Below are 18,831 nucleotides of genomic sequence, written 5' to 3' on the forward strand. Positions count from 1 at the left end.
AAATTACTTCGGGCTAAGGGAAACAAATATTGTGTGCAGTGGAATTGAGCAGACTGATAAGGGATTTCCTGTAGTTATGCCTATAGTGCCACGGACACGAACTTCAAACAGCGCCCAGTGATTTAAACCCGACTTTGGTCTCGTATTGCTGCTGTGTCAAAAGTCCAAGAGAGAGTTCAATACAACTGTCGGAGATACAAAAGCAGGAAGGCACAGACCTCACTTTCCACTTTCCTTTCTTTCATCTTTTCTCCCCATAAGCTGGTCTTTTGGAAACTGGGATTCTAGTCAAGAAGCCCAAGAAGCCCAACATGAGCATCATTTTCAGAATCAATGCAAAACTACATGGCCAAGCTTCATCTGCAGACTCCTCCCCCTTAACCAAACTGCACCTCTCTCTCTCTCTCTCTCTCTCTCTCTCTCTCTCTCTCTCTTTCTCTCTCTCTCTCATCCTCTCTCTCTCTCTTCCTCTCTCTCTGGGCATGGTCACAGAGAAGGGGTGGGGAGGCTGCTGGGACGGAGGGGGTCTTTTCCGTGACCCAGAGTCAGTGATACATAAGCCACATGACCAGAGAGTCTCATTATCCAGGACTCACAGGCTACTGGCGTCTAACTCATTCAAAGGCTTCAGTGAACTTGGCCGTGTCAAAAGGAACAGCACCTCGGTGGGAGAGCTTCAGTCTTGGAGTGGCGCTGTCACACATCGAGATACAAATAGGGATTTAGACAAATCCACTGACATTCCCAGGACAGTCACTTCTCCAACTCACTGGGAGCGAACAGTCTCCCTCTCTCTCGCTCTCTCTCTGCTCGCTCAGCTGCTCGCCCTCTCTCTCTCTCTTGTCCACACACACACCACTACAGTATATCAGAAGTGACGAGCGCAGAGCCAGAGGGGAGTGCAGAAATGAATGTGAAGATCCTGACGCTGGTGATTGTGCTCTTGGTGTCTCTGCTGTGTTCTGCCAGTGCTGGTGAGTACGGCTTCGTAGCCGCTCATATCTTTCTATAGCCTTCTGTTTCGCTTCTGTTTGTGCTTTGGCTTGTGCAGGCAGCTGTAGTTGATCAGTTACTAGGCATGGTTAGCCTTGTGTGGGCTCTAAAAGGCAGAAATATCTGCACCTGGCTGTATACAGTACTGCACTGCAGTGGCAATACTGTCTGTTAATGTACTGCCTTGGCTTTTCTGGTAAACTTCAATGTAGCATCTACTTTAGATCCTTATTCTGTCTGTCTCACCTTGATGGTGTGACACTCTAATTTAGGGGGAAATAATAGAGGTGTGCCAGTAAGAACAGCAGGATATCTGGGGATGGTTGTGGCTGTTATGAAATGTTAAGATATGCATGGCACATGTTCAGGAAGGTGGAGAGACAAATGGAGTGAATTTGATTAATATATAGCTTGATGTGTTTCATCTGAACCAGAGGCATTACATGACTAAGATTGTGCAGGAGTGCCACAGCACCTATGAGTGCAGGTGGTCTTTTTAAGAGGAGCCTAATGACTACTGTGTTTATTGTATTCATGAATGAGGATCATTTATCCCTAGAAAACTGTGGAGGTGTGAATCAGTGCATTAGTGAATGATGAGAGTTTACATATTATTGTTATCTGCTGTCAATAAATCATTGTTATGAAGACATTTTAAATAAATTAAATCATGTCCAGTTTTGTCAAAATGTAAAATGCCTCACGGGTCAGACGGGATGAAAAATGTGGCCGTAAGGCAAGTTTAGAGAGCGGCGGTCAGTCCACAGATGTGATGCAGGTATCATTGTAGTGTGAAAAAACAACACTTAAACCTGTGTAAATGTCTGAGGCATTTTCGGGATTATCACCTACCCACCAAACTCAGCAGTCTGGAACCACACAATGCTGCCTGTGTTTATGTTCTACAGACACTGGTCAGAGCACTCATCACAAAATGTGGCCTAAGTCCGGATGCTGGTAGTCTGTTGTTTCTGGTGGAGCCAGCTAGCACCGGTGTGAGAGTTGATGCTGCTAAGATGCTGTCCACTCTATTTATCGATCCATAGCCACAGCACTCACAGCTCCCATGCTTCCAAGCACGTTCATTACAGTGACATGCTATTTTTGTCTGGGGCTCTCGGCACACGAGTAAATGGGAAGCAATTATCTAGCATCATGGTCAGTGTCGTTTTTCACGCCCTGTGTGTGGCTAAACATGTTCCAAGCCAGAAAACCCACCATGCTACATCAGAGACGGGAAAAACAAGGCTGTTGTGCCTCAGCTCATGGAGCTTATCTGCCTCAGTGTTGTTAAAGTCATGCTGCTTATGTGCGTGTGTTTCCGGCTGCTACTGTAGTACCACGGATTCATTGACAGAGAGAAAGGGAAATCGAGAAGGAGGGATGCAAGTGTGTTGCAGCGTTTCTGGGTGTGGGGAGGGATGCTAGCTGGATTGTGTCTGCGTAGCACAAGCCTCTGCTACAGTATGCGCTGTCGCGGGAAGGTGTCGGAGGAGCTCTGCATGTAGGCAGTGGGTGTGAAGCCTTTCATCTTGAGACAAACGCTTTTCCAGTTCAGTGGGCTTTCTCTCTCAGGCATCTGTGTGTCTGAGAAATAGGCACACAAAGCAGAAAGATGCACTGGCACCTGTCATTATAGATCTGAAGAACTGTGTGAGAGATCAGGGTGGGGAAGTGCAGGTCCTGTTTAGGGACCAATGCTACCCGCTCAAATCAGTGCAACAGGCACCTCGCCTCAGCAGCACAGAAAATATTCATTCATATCATAAATCAGTGGCCTTTTCAGTGTTGTACTCTTCAATTACCCAACCTTGAACAGCACAGGTCTGGAGTGGGCTCAGCTTTAGACATGTGGTGCTCATAATTCATCTGGAGGCTGACTGCTCACCTTCACTGTGTAACACTTAAGTCTAGCGTATAAACAGTCCTTATTCGAAGATCCCCTTCTCTCACAGACGCTTAGAGATATCAAAGGTACATTTTTCTAGGAGGTGGAAACATTCTGCCAGTCTTCACCCTGGGACGCACAAGATGAAAACAATAGCAGCTGGCCCAGGAGCGCACACACGCGTGCACATCCCTGCGCACACGTGCAAACTAGGTTTAATGTAGCAACACTGGCAATGAGCTGAGCAGGTGAGGCCGCTGAAAGTGTGATTCAGATCGCACAGATACTGGCTGGCTTAGAAGCTTTTATGAGCGCAATTATGCCTGATTAAACTTTTATGTACTGTTGGGGCTGACAACTCTGGTACTAGTGTAAATACTGTATAGTCTACACATGAGGACCTGACGCTGGGTTAAAATAGTGACACTCATTAGAGCTCCTCCGGCTGGATTATTTAGTATAACAACATATACAGAAGTAAACCAGGCAAAACATGGAAGCCTTTAATAATAACCCCAGTCTTTGGGCACTAATGTGAAGAAGGTGCTTTTGCCTGCGGACATGATTATGGTGGTAGTGAGGAAAACAAAAGGAGCTAAACTCTTCCAGATGTCTAGGCATAACAAAATAACACTGGGCAAAGTATCGTGTCAAGCAAGAATCAGAGGGAACATTCATCTTTAGCCGCTATCAGCCTTTTTCTCATTTTAGCGATATATGCAAAAACTCAATGGGACTTATATCGATGAAGAAAGAAAAGCGAATCTAAAATCAGAGAGTTAATAGAGAAAGACTGATTGGTTCTGAGGAAAAGTGCACTTCTGTATACTATCCTGTAAAATGATTCATACTCACAACAGAAGTTGGCTGGAGTTAAGGAAGAGACTTTGCGAACCACCATCAGTCATTTGGTAGGGATATAAGGCTAACCTGTGGGCCAACACTCCCCAGAGAGCTCGGCTGTTGAAGACTTTGGCATATGCGACTTCTGGGCTGGTGTGTAATGTAATTCAGAACCCTTTGAATGAATAAATCTGCTCACTTAGATCCTCCCTTGAGAGAAAATGCAGTGAAGGGAAGAAAGCAAAGCAATGGGGGAGCGGAGGGGGGGGGTAAAGACGCGGCAAGGTATAGAAAAATAATCGAGGCGGTCAGGAAGAAAGGCTATCGGAGCACTTTTAGATTGTGCAACTTTTTCATTGAGATCATCGCCCCTTCTAGGAAATGACTTGTCTCGCGCATTCTAGATGGATTTTTGTTCATGCTCAGTTTAGAAATGAAAAATGCAGACAAAAGGCCTGTGTTGGTTTTATCCTTGAGGTTTGGGGAGGGGGTCCCAGGTTAACTAGCCCTCCTAAGATCAGCAGACCCTATCTCAAAGCCCAGGGCGCTCCTTACAACTTAATCAGACCCAGATATTGTTGAGAAAGTGCTGTTTTCCTACGATACCAAAGTGATTTATGAGTCTCCCTTTGAGCATTAAGTGGCACATGTACAGCGGTAGTCTTGGCAGATTCCTGATCGAAATGTGAGCGGACGTTTTTATGGACAGGCTGCCGTGCCACAGAATAAACATTGTGGTCTTGTGGGTATTGCAGGTGCTTTAATTGGTTACATGCTCAATTTGTACAAAGGGCAAAAGATATATGTCTTCTGCCTATTGCTTGTGAGATGTCTTAAAAAGCAGCAGGCCCTTCCGCGACAGCTAATGCATGAGCAGGGGGGTGGGTGGGGATATTATGCTAAATTAAATTAATATATTTAATATACGGTATTGATGCCATTAGCGTCAAAAACCTCTATAGGCGCCATCATGGATCAGTGAGATTTCTTATAGCTAAAAGCTCGGCACAGCTGGCTGTTGTTAGGCTGCTCCAAGTCAGACGCGGGATTTGAGCGCTGTGAAGATTGCGCGGCGTGGAGAGCGATTGATGCCGTTCAGGGATTCAGTGGATTGTGGTTCATTTAGTGATGCACCCACTGGGATCTGCCGAGATTCTCAAAGCCTTTAACAACAGCTTGCAAATCTCACTTATTATTAAAAGTTATGGGGTCTTCATGCTGTTGATCATTTTTACTCTACTTTTGTGGTCTAACTTAAACCTGTGTTATGAGGAACCCATGTACAGCGTTAAGACAGGCTTTTCTGACTTTGATCACAAATGTAACGTGCCTGGGGAGATTGTTTTACACATGCTGGTCTGAGCTTGTGTTATTGACCACTGGCTAATAGCATGACTCTCCCCGCAGACTTCCTGGATCAGTACATGGCCCCTTGCTGGGTCTCTGTCTCGTAAACATATGTGTGCACTCGCCGCCCCTGAATATGAACAGATGTTTAGAAAACAGGGCTATAAGTGGTAGAATCCATAAGCCAGTTAAAGTAAACAGTTTAGGTTCATAAAAAAAGCATATATGTCGCCTGCATTATGTCAATGAAATGTATGCAGCTCTTGGTAATGTTATGCCAGGCCTCTGACTCATTTTAATTTCGTACAAAAATAAAATGCTGATTATAAAGTTATATGTGGCCGTGTCCGAAGGGTCATTACCCAGTCCCATAAAAACAAGGGCACATAAAAACTGGCTGTAACGTTTTGAGTTACGTAGCAACATCAAAAACAAGGATTTGTGAATTACAGTAAATACAGGCCATAACCCTTTTAATAACGTTGTTTAAGACAGACAGAAGAAGAATAGGACAAAGTAATCTTGTAAGTGGAAGTTATTATTGTCTAATTGTCAATAGGAGCGTGTAAGTGAAGGCACCAAATAGCAGAACCAGACTCTTGCGTAGCCGGGCATTGTTGTGAATGTGTGTTAGGTTTACAAGTAACAGCCTGATGCAATGTTTGCTACTGTTTTCCATTAATAGCTGCGTCCTGTCTGAGCTTCGGGGAGAAGTCATGTCCCCCCAGGCTTTAAAAGCTGCAGTGAAGCCACAGTAGTGACGTGTCTATCGCCCTTCTTCCTAACTCACTTTCTTGCTCCATCTCAAATGGGAGAAGACACGCAGGTTCACAGCATGGGGAGTGATGACTCGGATAGGGAGAGGCTGCGTTTCACATCTGATTAGCGTGCCCATGGAAACCAGGGTTGGAGGATCCCTTTGCCCTTGACGTCCACTCTCTAGGGACCGGGGCATCCGTTGGTAACCTCCCCGACTGTACAGGCAATGAGCAATGACAAACACAGCTCTTTTTCTCATTCAAGAGCAATCATTTCAATGAGCTGAGGACCCATCCAACTCATAACCTTGTAACCACAAATTCACCCCGTCAAAAAGAGAGATTGTGAATAAAACAACAGGCAGTCAAGCAGTGAGGAAAGTCTGATGCTTCATTAGAGTTCACAGTGAAGCTGTGGCTCTTTGAACTGTCAGAGCCGTGAGCGCTGTGTGTGTGGCCCCACACCTCGTCAGCTCAGATTTATATCTTATGAACATATAGCATTGACACCCACAAGTTGAGGAAACTAAAAATTAATAATGGATGTTATTGAACTTTTTTGTATTGACGCAATGAAATGAATGAAGCCTGTTTGAGGTTAGTAAGACAATCTCAGCCAGAGGTGATCTGGGTGAACTCTGTAGTGCTAGTAGTGCAATAGTTACCAAACTGCTGTGGATGAAAAACCCTGCTGCTCAGCTGTAAAGGAGCATTATGCAACTTTTTATGTGGCAATGTAATATTAGTGCGTATTTGACATTTCAGTGATCCAGCGGCTCTATGGATGCTAAGCACAGCGCCTTTACTTACCATCTCGGTGGCCTCCAACGGTCAATTGTTTTTAGGATTGCTGATTGATTCAGAAAACCGACCAGAAACCCTAAAAAAAAAAAAAAAATTGATCCTGGAGCGTCCTAGAGGCCACCGTGCTGGAAAGTAAAGGTGCCAAGCTAACCACTCACTGGGTCTCTGAAAGGTCAAACGTGCCCCAATATCAAGTTTTAAAAAGTTACATGATGCGTGAAGCTTTATTCAAAGCTGTCAGAAGATACACTTGTCTGATAGCAGAATCCTTTTCATCAATGTTTTGACAGTAACCACTCAAAATATTGCAATGCACTTTACACAGGACTCAATCAGATGCGTGTTGCTTGAATACAACGTGTAAAAAATACAAAACTACTTCTTAAATGTCTTTATTCCAACTGTTGCGCTTTTCCAGATGCTCAAAGTCGCTTTACAATTTCGTGCATTATTCATTCGGTCATATACTGCGCCATCAGTGACCAGCACCAACCACTCACTCACACACTACATTCGCCCAGGCTTCCAGGTGTTCCCAAGTACCAGCCAGGCTCCAGGCTTCCGAGGTCTGACGGGATCGGGTAGAGCAAAGGCGAAATGGCCCATGTCCTCCTTAACTTTGCTATGTAGTAATTTCTTGACGTGGCTTACAGAACTGAGGGCAACAGTATGGCTTTTAGATGCATAATACATAAAGTTGAATTGGTTTGGACACTTCACAAACAGCTGACCCTCTCAAGGCAACATCTGCACTGGCTAGGGGCGCACTAGGCTTAAATATATTTCACACACATTTCACAGTTAAAAAAGTGGAACAACAGATAAAGAAGTGCTTGTTCTAGACGAAAAATAAAGGTCTTGGTGTTTTCGGAACTCATCACCCACTTTCTGTATAAACTACTATCTCACCAGTAAACTTATGACTCATTTATTATATTATTGTAACACGATTGGCACTAGGGCTAGGGATCAATTCAGATTTCCAAAATCGATTTGATTCTATTCATTTCACAAGGGCCCAATTCGCTTCATAATTGACTGATCGATTTTCAATTCAGTTAAGACATCACAAAAGAAAAAAGAAGGAAGTCTCTATCTTGATTAGTTCCAACATCATTGTAAATTGAAATAAACACTGTTTCAGTCAAACACAACCTTGGGATCGATTCAAGGGTTTTTTGAATCGATACCAGGCTTTTTTGAATCAATATCAGGCAATTCAAAGTAAATAGATTCAAAACAATAAATCAAATACACACACATAGAACAACCGTCACTTAATTGCATGATCATATCTTCAACTCTTATATTACCACTAAAGCCGTAACTATTTGCGTCCTGAGTGAAGTTTGGATGAGAGATAAGCAGCATTCTGGCTGGCCACAAGCCTGGCATTATCCAAGCAAAACAATGCTGCATATCAAACAGCCCCGTTGAATAACACAGCCCTCATAACCCCCCTTTATCACTACTGGAGTGGATCACCCACAGGCCAAGTGCAGTGAAACAATGCGGGCTCAGTGCACCGTCAGAGGTCTGATCAAGGTTACACACATTTGTGCATGGAAATCTGTAAAATGAGAAGCTGTCAGAGTTAAGCTGACAATGCCATTCTTTTCCTTTCAAATACAAGTGCTTTTCACAGTGGGTGCCATGGTAACTTGGTCTGAAAGTCGGCATGCAATTGGTACCAGTTTCTGCCAAGGCTCAGACTTTTACCGGTTAGGCATGTGATAGGAAGAATTTCTGCCGCTAAGTGTCCGATTGTGAGAGCTAGGTCACGCGCAGCAGGTCCATATGCATGTGGGGAAGGCTGAACAACGGCTAGCTAGCAACTGCCCATATGATGCGCTGGTTTCTTATGACAGAAAATGTGACTTGTTCTGGCACAATTAACACATTGACTGAGCAACCCTGTTTCCCAAATATGATGATGGAAAGCATTTGGGTTTGTAGTATGCATGTCTGAATCTGTGGCTGTGGGCTACATCTGTGGCTATGTTGTGCTAGGAAGAGTGTCATTGGCTGAAGCTGCTCACTGTTTAGTGAATGAAGCAGGGCGGCACACGATGGAGACAGCAGGCCTGCTCCTCCAATGTCATGGTAATAATAACCATGGCTACACACACCAGGGCAATTCTCTTCTTCTCTCCCCATAACTGGATATTCACCCTTTAGGCACAAACAGTTTACAAAATGAAGATTAGTAAAGCCAGATACTACCTAAAACGGGTTTATGGTCTACTTTAATACTAGGGCATAATTAAAGTGTGCTATTGTGAAAAGAGGGCAGAGGCATTAACTGGGTCTTTAATGTAGTCCAAACATAGCCAGGTCATACATTCTTCAGAACTATTCATTCAGCAGTTTGTTCAACAAATACTAGAAAAGGTAGGGTGCGTGTTGCTATAAATGAATTGGTGATAATAACGTTTACTTTCTTCTTATTATAATGAAGAGTGTCTTACATTTAACCAAAGGAAAATTCTTGTCTTCTGCCCAGTTAGCGAGTTTTCCTTGGCTGTTTTGTCATGAGTCCAAAAAGATAATTTACAACTACATTAATTGCAATAAGTGCAAGTACATTCTTCATCCATCTGGGGAGATTTCGCTAGTACAGACATACATCTTGTTTTACAGCTATTAATAAGCTGCTGCCGACCTTTACTCACATTGTGACAAATAGTGGGTCATGTAATGCTCCAACCAGCCAATAAGACAACTGATGAGACTGGCCAAAAATCAAAGCAGTAGCAATTCTTTTCTGGTCTGGACAAGTGTTGGCCAAATACCCCGCTGTATATTTAGTTTATTGAATCAAAAGGGATGTTGTCACATCTACAATTAATTTGTCTTGTAGGGCTGGCGATCAAACAGGAAATAAACTTCACTACAGGAGTCAGCCTTATGAAAGAACACAGGAAGTGCAAGGGTTGTGCATCATTAGCCTGGAAATCATTTTAGGAGCAATGTCTATGAATCGCCACAGATAGCACCTTAATCATAATTACTCTTCTATGGTCAGACATTCTTTAAATTCCTCCTTTATTAAACGTCAATAGCGAAAAACTGGCAGATTAAAGATACATGGAAAGCAGATATATCCAAGGCTTGTGGGTAATCACATAGGCAGGGAGATAAGGTTTTGATTATGAAACACATGTTATCCAGGCATTGCACTGTTTACCCAGATGAACACACAAGCCTCATGGGAAGAGATCAAATGGGAAACAAAAGACTGGTTCTTGTTTCAGGGCCATACGAGAGGTGAGGTATCTTCTGTTTATAAAAGCATATCATTAAATACAAACCTGCTATGACTAGCACCTATTAAAAACACCATACTGTATATACACACTGTCTGTCTGGTTGAACTGTCTGCCCATTAGTATGAGTTCAGGCTCTCCCTACAGGCCCTAAGGGTTAATCTATACTGCCAGTCTTATCACCAGTGCTGTGCTTATTTTTAGCTTCCATTACATTTCTCTATCCTGTAGCCAGATTGGTTGTGTGGAGATTTGTCAGGAGAAGGTTCTGCCTTCAAAGCTGGTGCTGAGCAGTGGCTGACAGTTTGCCATGGCAATAGACATCTAAATTGTCTCATTATGGACCTGGTTGTGACAGGCTGAGCCATGCAGCAGTGCTGGCAGATGAGTTGTGTGAGCTGAAGTACTATTATTTGGCAGCACACTCTGAGCATGGAGTAGAGAGTCCATGTACAGTATGTACTGCCATGGATTTTGCAGCACTGATTTTACAGTAAGTCTCACCATCAGCCACTAAATGTCAGGGAGCACAGTGTGGTTAATGCTGAGGGTGTTTCGAGGCCAAAGGGAAGTAGGGTCTGTCTAATACTAAGCTGTAAAATCTGCTCCAACACCGAGCGCTTTAACAGTTAACCCCTTGGATTTGGAGGAAATGAGCCGAATGCCTGAATGTGTGAACGCCTCTCATTCATTCTGCATCTGGAACAATAACAAACGGATCATAAACAGATTAGTGTTTAAGGCCAATGATGGGCTTTTGCGGAAATATGCAAAAATGAATGAGTCCACTGTTCATGCATCGATATCAAGTGTATTATGCTTGCAGAACCAAATAAGATAATGGAACCTGAGAAGTCTGGGGTTTCAGGTGTATGCATCGAGAACATCAAGCGCAGAATCCTGCCATTTCATTTAGTTCATTGTGTTGATAAAGTTGATAAAGAGCTCTTCCTTAACAGTTTAAATATTGAAATATTGTATTGGGTTACATCTACAGTGCTTTATTGATGAAGCCGGGTGTACCGTCACCACTAACTGCTCTAAAGAGGGCAGCGTCATGGCTTTCATAAGCGGCTTGAGATCTGCTGTCTGCAGTACACGTCCTGGGTTTCTCACCTCACTAGTCAACTGGGAGACTTATCTTAAGCTGCAGACTCATCCAAGCCTCAGTAAACCGAGGAAAGGTCATTATCTAGAGATTTCTAAAAATGGTGCCAGTCTTTTTGTCATGGGAGGAAGCGAGGATGCCGTGACCCCATCTGAGTGAGGTCAATGAGTTGTTGTCCGTAAATACCCTGCAGTCATTTGTAATTCCTTTTGAAAAAGGGCTCTTTCTTTGAAGACCAGACGGTGTGGATTTTAATCTACTCTCATAGTGGTGATTAGAAACAAAAGACATCCGATTATCGTGGATGTTTTCCACAAAAAAAGCTTGAATGAAAGTTTACCACTAAAAAATACAACTAAAACATGGCCAGTGGAGGCGGTTCAGATTGTGATAGGTGAAAAGGTTAGGCGTGAGGTGGACCTAACCATTTGAAAAGAGGGGCTTAAGGGGATCAGGCCACAGTTATTGAGAAATGACTGAGACCATCTGGGATCACTCTCAAACACACATGTGAACTCCAGGCCCATACCTCAGACTGCTAAAAGTCGGATAGACTGCCCCTCCTCTATCTCCTGCCTCTGTGTGGGGTTTGTAATCTCCCACCGAGTGACAGAGACATGAGACACTAATGTTTAGGTTTTATATACTGAGCCTCTGTGCGTCTATGCTCAGTTTCAAAGTACTAAACTGATTAACCATATCACTGGGTGGGCTAAAAGAGGCCCACATAAATTATCTGTCTGTAAGTGCCTGATCTTTTTCCTCCAGCATGACAAGAGTTAGCAAATCAAATATTTCACCTCTGACTTTTGAGAAAGTGAACCAATGCCTGTTTGCCCACAGGTCCCATGGCCTCCACGGAGCATGGCAGGGAGTTGGAGGCCTCCGCAGTAAGGAAGCCGGTCCAGCAGAACCCAGCGCGGAGCGGCCAGAGCCACAGACCAGCCGGCTGGAAACGGAGACGTCCACGACCCCGTCTGTCCCACAAGGGGCCTATGCCCTTCTAGATCAAGGTGAGAGTCAAGACTGCCATAAAAGTGTAATAAAAACAATAGCTGCTTTGTATTGTCCAAAACAACTAGCACATCCTTACAAACAATAATCTATTAAAAAAGAGCAGGTGAAACATTTCAGTAAGGTATTTTGCATTGCCTACATCAATGTTGAGCGCTTTTACCGTGAACGCGAAACATGGATGTTATTGTTGCCACTAAATTGAAAAATGTCCAGCAAACTCTTACCCACCAACACACTGTTTCCAAGTAAGACAGGTAATGTGTTCCCATCACTTTTCTGAACACAATACAATGTTTCATGAACATGATCTTTAAAGGGTTGTTCACGGTTCATCGTTGTAGAATGACCAAAATTAATCACTAAGGTAGTCCACATTACAAAAGCAGATTTTAATACAAAATTAAATTTACCACATAAAAACAACAAGCCGTCTTTCGTACATGAAACTGCCACTGCCACCTCAGGTCTTACGCGTAACTGCAGTCTCTATGTTACACACGTGCATGACCATGGAGATACAGTTGCGCTCAATAGTTTACATACCCTGGCAGAATTTTTCAATTAATTTTTTTACTATTTTTCAAAGAATATGACAGATAACACAAAAAGTATTTTTTCACTCATAGTTAGTGGTTGTGTGAAGCCATTTATGCTCTTTATTCTTTTTAAACCATAATGAAAAAATGACCCTGATCAAAAGTTTACATCCCCCAGTTCTTAATGCTGTGTATCGCCCCTTTAACATCAATGACAGTCTTTTGTGGTAGTTGTGGATGAGGTTCTATATTTTCTGATGGTAAAGCGGCCCATTCTTCTTGGCAAAAAAGCCTCCAGTTCCTGTAAATTCCTGGGCTGTCGTGCATGAACTGCCCGTTTGAGCTCTCCCCCCAATGATATTGAGGTCAGGAGACTGAGATGGACACTAACGGGACCTTCACTTTATTCTGCTGAAGCCAGTGGCATCAGCGAACCAGCTCCATATTTCAGAGTAGGTATGGTGCACTTTTTTGTTGTCAACAAGGCCTATGGTGAAAAGAGCATTAGTGCGAAGTGCTTTACCATCATAAAAAATAAAGGCCCGCATTCACAATTACCTAAAGACTCCAAGCTGTCATTGATTTGAAAGAGGGAAATACACAGCATTAAGAACTAGAGTATGTAAACTTTTGATCAGAGGCATTTTGGTACTTTCTTTTTCATTATGGTTTAAAAACAGCAAACTCAGTTGTTTCACACAACCTATAAGTGGAAAAACAACAACAAAAACGTTTCCTGTTCTCTTTCATATTCTTTGAAAAATAATAAAAAATTAAAAAAAATCTTTTGAGCACAACTGTAGTTGGTATTTCGCCCCAAATACCAACACACCAATACACATTAGGGCATTGCTGGAGCATGTGGGGGGTGAAAAATACACAACATTTTTAAATTCCATCCAGTTCCTTTAAAGTGCAGATGACGGCTTAAAAACCCTGGTCTACATTTAAAGAGGTACTGTCAAAAATAGATTGACAAGAATCTTGGTTCTTTATCTTAAAAGTAACAATGACGTTTTTTGGGCTAGATCAGGGACCAACATAACAACAACAAAAAAGAGGTAGACAAGACGCACTAAACGTCACTTAACTGGGTATTACAGCACCATAAAAATATGCCAAGTCTCTTCTTATCATTGCAGAAACCTCTATGTCGTGCAACAGAACTATACAACGCAAATCTCAGGAAATGATCACAGACATAAAAACAACAAGAAACAATGCAAGATAAAAGCTGTTCGCATCAACAAGGAGAGCTGCCTCAGGCGAATCATAATGCTGGGCTTGTGGTACACTGTTGTTTTCTTACTCCCGTGCAGCTCACTGCTGTGTCAAAGAGTGAAAATCTGAAAGTTGTGTCTGGAGTAACATTTTCACTCATCAGTTCAGAGAGTGTGTCACAAGAAAGGCACCTGAAGGGCAGTAATGGATGAGCAGGACTTTAAATCCTTCGTGATGCATTAAATGGCTTCTTAACATGTGCGTGCAATGCCTCCAAAAACACAAAGAGACTATGATGGAATGTACATACCAAATCTATCCTGACTCATGTGTTTAAAAATGCACCTGAATGTAGTGACTTATATAGCCTTTTATTGTTTTGTTTTGTTGCAGGCATCGCTTTGAGCGCCCTCCCCCAGGCTCTGATTTCTATGCTCTTCCTTTTCCTTGGGGGGCCTTGCAACAAAGGGCCTTCGCTTGCCCAGCCTGAAGAGTGATGTCCATAGCACCTGCTGGTTCTTCAAGCAACTGTCCACAAAATGATCAGGACAAGACGCTCACCCTCAACTCTAGGACGAATCGGGGGAAGGGGAGTGGGGGACATGGAGCCCGAGCTATCAGAAATTATTCCTCTGTCTCTCTTTTTCTCCTTCTCTCGCTCCCTCACCATTATCTGTCTTTTCCCTAGTGTTTATTTAATTGACTTCAAATAGTCAAATCCCATCAGTCTCCCTGATAGTCTCACACACTTTGCATGACATGTGGTGGAGAGGGAGCCCTGTCCAAATGACTAGAAATGAAAAGCATTGTGAGGCGTTCCAAAATCTCAGATTCAAGGTTACCTCAGCCGCTGACTCCATTGCTGTGTAGCTTGTGCTAGCGTGTGCTTTTGCACGAGCGATTGAGTGCTGATCATGCTGAACGGCAGTGTTAGTTTTGTTTCATTCATGACACTCTGCAGTGAAAAATAATCAAAATATTTGATGTTTTCACAAGCAAGTGATATCTCCATGGCTTTATCCTCATTAGAAATGGTGCTTTGTACCTCCTAATGACTATTGTCCATTTAACAGTGAGGCTGGACTCAGATAAGAGCACAAAGTACATCCTAAACAATCTAAGAGCAAATAAGTCATTTATTAGGAGATATGTTAATCCAAAGCTATTTGGTGTGTCTGTACTCATTATCACCTTAGGGGGTTAACTGATGTGCTCAAGGTTACTGTAACTCATCCCACCTTGGAAGAATCCTTTGACCCCAAATCCCAATCCTGTCCCCAATCCCCAGCCTTCTCACCACACTGCTGCCCTGCGCAGCTGCTCTACGCGACTGTTAACTGGCAGACGTCTGCTCCACTCACAGACCAGCCTGCCTTTTAATAAAGTGCCAAATAAACCCTCTCCACAATGCTGCCAGGAACACAAGAATGAATGGTTAGGGACAAACGCGTTACCTCTGTCTGGCGTCTTGATACACTGATGTTGCATTAACAAACCTTACACAAGGAATATCAAAAATTTGACCAAAACAGTCTCAATGTGAGTGGAAAGCCTAGTTAACACAACACAAACACTCTGGCTGCTTCAGCATAAGGCAGGTGACCCGACTTATATCTTTCACTGACTAATGCTATGCCTTTCCACCATGGAATATATTGCTGTTTCTGTTTATATATGCGTTTATCTAGTTTCTTTTTCTCAGGGTCTATGATTGAGGCATGTACTAGAGGGGTCTATTTTGTGCATCTATTTAATAAACATATTTTCATATACTGTTTTTCTTCTCCCTCTGTGCATAGGCCAGTATAGTCACATATCTCGACTGATTTGTTTGTAGTCCCAGTCCTTCTCGTGTGTTGCTTTGGGTACAGTTGCCTTTCTTGTGCGCAGCACAGGTGGTCGTGGCTTTGATCATTACGCTCATTAAATCCTCCAGATAATCTTTCTCAGATGGATCTCCCCAAGGCTGGCCCAGGCCACTTAGTTTGAGCTTATTGCTAAATTGGCTTAGACTAAGACCACACCCTTCCCCCAGGTTAGATAGTGAACCTCTTCAGATTTATGTAATGCGGTTAAAGTTAGTAAACTGCATCGGGGTCAAATGTGTAAATCACGTGAAGAGGTGAGGGTTCCTGAGTAATTTTAGCCTGAAAAGAAATTGATACTGATAGACTCACACCATTTCTTCCCTCTCGCCATATATCATGCAAATATTAGAGTTCCGTGCAATCTTCTCAGTCACAGCATGAGAAGCAGTTATTAAGATAGCATCAAAACTCATAGTGGTAATCTACGCAGCCAAGCTCACCTTGATTAAAAATGTATGAAATCCTAAGGCACTGTGAAGAGGAATAATTTCAGTTCCACCATTATTTTTTCATTCGTTCACAGACAGAGATGTAGATTTCATTAATGCTTGCTGCATTGAGACAGCTTGGCCCGGGTTGTCTCATGTATTATTGGAAAAGCTTGGAGGAGGATATGAGCTGAGCATGGAAGCTCTAAGCAGGAGCGGGGATGCTGGAGGAGACTGGGGCAGCACAAGGGTTCAAATCGATATTCCCCTCTCAGAGGTTATAGTCTGTATCAGCACTGTTTTCATGAATGTATGCTCACCATCTGTACCAGTCATGCTGCCCTTTCAGAGACTAAAGCAAACCAATGCTTCAACACCACTCAACTACAAATTCAATCTAAAGTCAAAAGCCAAATGTCACACGATTCAAAGCTTCTGGAGACGTGGTTTTGCTTAGAGACTCTGTGTGGGTGTGTAAGGCTGCACTTTTGCAATTCCATTATGCTGCTGGAAAATATACCCTGTAAACATGGTATGGAATGGTTTTCCAGTGTTTTGTGACAATTATTGTCTGATTCTTGTCTAGCTGGTTGTCCAAAGCTTACTTTTAAATACAGTGGGAATGCTGTATCTTTTGTGGATGTAACAAAATAGAAAAGTAGTCTGCAGCACAATAAGTCGTGGACACATGAAAGCTTTCAGGCATTCTTTCTTGTTGATTAAAGCCCACAGCCCCCCCTGTGCATCAGGTTAACGGGGCTTGTGGTGGGGAAGGACAAGCACATCCAGAATCAAACTCAAATGGTAAACCAATACATTATACTTGTGGATGTGGCGCAAAACCATTTGGCTTTTTTTTTTATTATAGCAAGACAGGGAGAAAAAAAAATTCTACCAATGTTTCCTTCTCAGTTTCCTTCCTCTGTGACCGTCACAAGGCCTGAGTAATGCTCCTATGCACTTGTTAGAAAGTTTCCTGGTAGACCAAGTTTGTTAAGATGATGATCATTGGCCAGTTGTGTTTGGTTGTCTGAGTGTAAAAGCTTTTGGCTGGGAGTTTCCAAGGATTGGGGATGTTGCAAGTAAAGACAGGAATAAGCTAGTAGCATTCAGAAATTCTTATCTAATAATTGATATTTGCTTTCCATATACAAATACAATAACATTTTGTCATCCTGTCACTTTAATCAGACAAAATGAAAAGAAATTGAACTATTTCAACACATTCCATAGCTTTAATTTGTAAATCTCGGAGCTAATCTACATCTGAATGGAGCAACACAGTGGTTTGTGCAGAATTGCCTGGCTAATATTTAATACAGTGGCCCGTTTGCAATGGCTGGGCAAAGCGAAGGTAACTCGATTACATCCCATTATCACTGAAGTCTCAGAGAGAGAATTCGTTCATCCAGAACAGCACAGGCCCCTCGCCCTGTTCTCCATCTCAGTGCCACTGTGTTCAAGCCCAGGTGTGCCCTGACTCTGTGCAGATGCAGTCTGGCTCCTGCGCCATTGCAAGTGTTACTAGGTCTCCAGCAGAAAGACAATGTATTAATCCTGAATTCTCTCTTCTGTTCATGGTGTGTGCTCATATTACTCACCAGGCCAAATGTACAGTCCCTGTCTCTGTTTTGATGTTGAACTGGGCAAAATAAATGACATAAATAAATAAATAAAACAAGTGTATCAGAAATGGTTGAATACTGTGTACATATTTGAACTTTTGGTTTCTAATTTATAAAAGATAAGCTTTAGCTCTTGGAGTACTTATTTTATTTTTCCTTTCATGCGTAGCTTTGTGTTTTTATTTTCTATTTCTGTAAAGTGTGTAAATATATCTTTATGATAATAAGTAATATTAAAAGTCTTATTTTAAGAAGTCATGGAGTCTAGTGTCTTTCATCAAGATAGCCTCTTGCTTTGATGTCATAGTAGTGAGAGTACACAGTGCTGAAGATCACCACACATCTATGTAAAAACACTTGGCTACTGACAGGTCAGCTTCCCAGAGCTTATAGTGCATACTAAGCATGAATCGCTCTAATGTATCTCAGCTGCTGAGCACGCAGAGACTTAATACATGCAATGAGTCAAACAGCATCAGCGTCAGGCGGGCTTCCTACAAATATCAAGATATGAGACTCAGAAAAACCCCAGCCAGTCAATGACGAATATCACTTTATCTCGCATTTATAAAATATAGCATAATGAGTCAAATGTTTGAACCAGAGCATTGTTACATGGAGCCAGATTCATTCCCAGGAACCCACTGGGACCATTCAAGGAAGTGTCTGGTTAACGTGCAGCCCTGACATGTCATGATAGACATTAGCTGCACCTTTGGGCAGTCACAGCCCCCAAAAAACGCCCAAGGTTATATCATCAGGCCTGGGTCAGCTGTGTAATTGGACGTGGGGTCACCAGAAGGAGACCAGAAGCGTCACAATGAAGCCATAGGGTTACAATTTTGGAGCTTTAAGTCCAGACGTTCCTCCAAGACTTCAAGGTTTGTCTGCAGAAGTGGCTCTGGTGCTGATTGTCCTGTTTCCCAACACAAAAACTTTGTACCTGCCTGAAAACACAGTACACACTTCACGTGGTTCATCGATGAAGGAATATTAAAAGCAACACAGTATCAACACCAATAGTTGTTTAATACAATACAAACGTTTAATACAATTCTTTACATTAGAACTAAGTCACACATAAAGCACACACTTGCAGTTCTTCTGAATGAATCTTTTGTGTACAATA

General features: G+C 42.7%; 1 protein-coding gene across 1 annotated transcript; it reads left to right on the forward strand.

Moving 5' to 3' along the window:
• Positions 1 to 566: 566 nt before the first annotated feature.
• Positions 567 to 17,917, forward strand: apln (apelin). The gene is made up of 3 exons (XM_079557472.1): positions 567 to 974; positions 11,851 to 12,020; positions 14,175 to 17,917. The coding sequence occupies exons 1-2, from the start codon at positions 908 to 910 to the stop codon at positions 12,012 to 12,014; spliced, it is 231 nt and encodes a 76-aa protein (XP_079413598.1). The 5' UTR covers positions 567 to 907; the 3' UTR covers positions 12,015 to 12,020; positions 14,175 to 17,917.
• The last annotated feature ends 914 nt before the right edge of the window (positions 17,918 to 18,831 follow it).

The sequence above is a fragment of the Gobius niger genome (genome assembly GCF_951799975.1).
Source record: "Gobius niger genome assembly, chromosome: 5".
Classification (NCBI taxonomy): Eukaryota; Metazoa; Chordata; class Actinopteri; order Gobiiformes; family Gobiidae; genus Gobius; species Gobius niger.

Bases quoted from the DNA above. Each gene is read 5' to 3' on its own strand.
- apln (XM_079557472.1), top strand. From the start codon at position 908: ATGAATGTGAAGATCCTGACGCTGGTGATTGTGCTCTTGGTGTCTCTG. The intron at 975-11,850 runs GTGAGTACGGCT...GTTTGCCCACAG, and splicing joins GCTGTGTTCTGCCAGTGCTG to GTCCCATGGCCTCCACGGAG.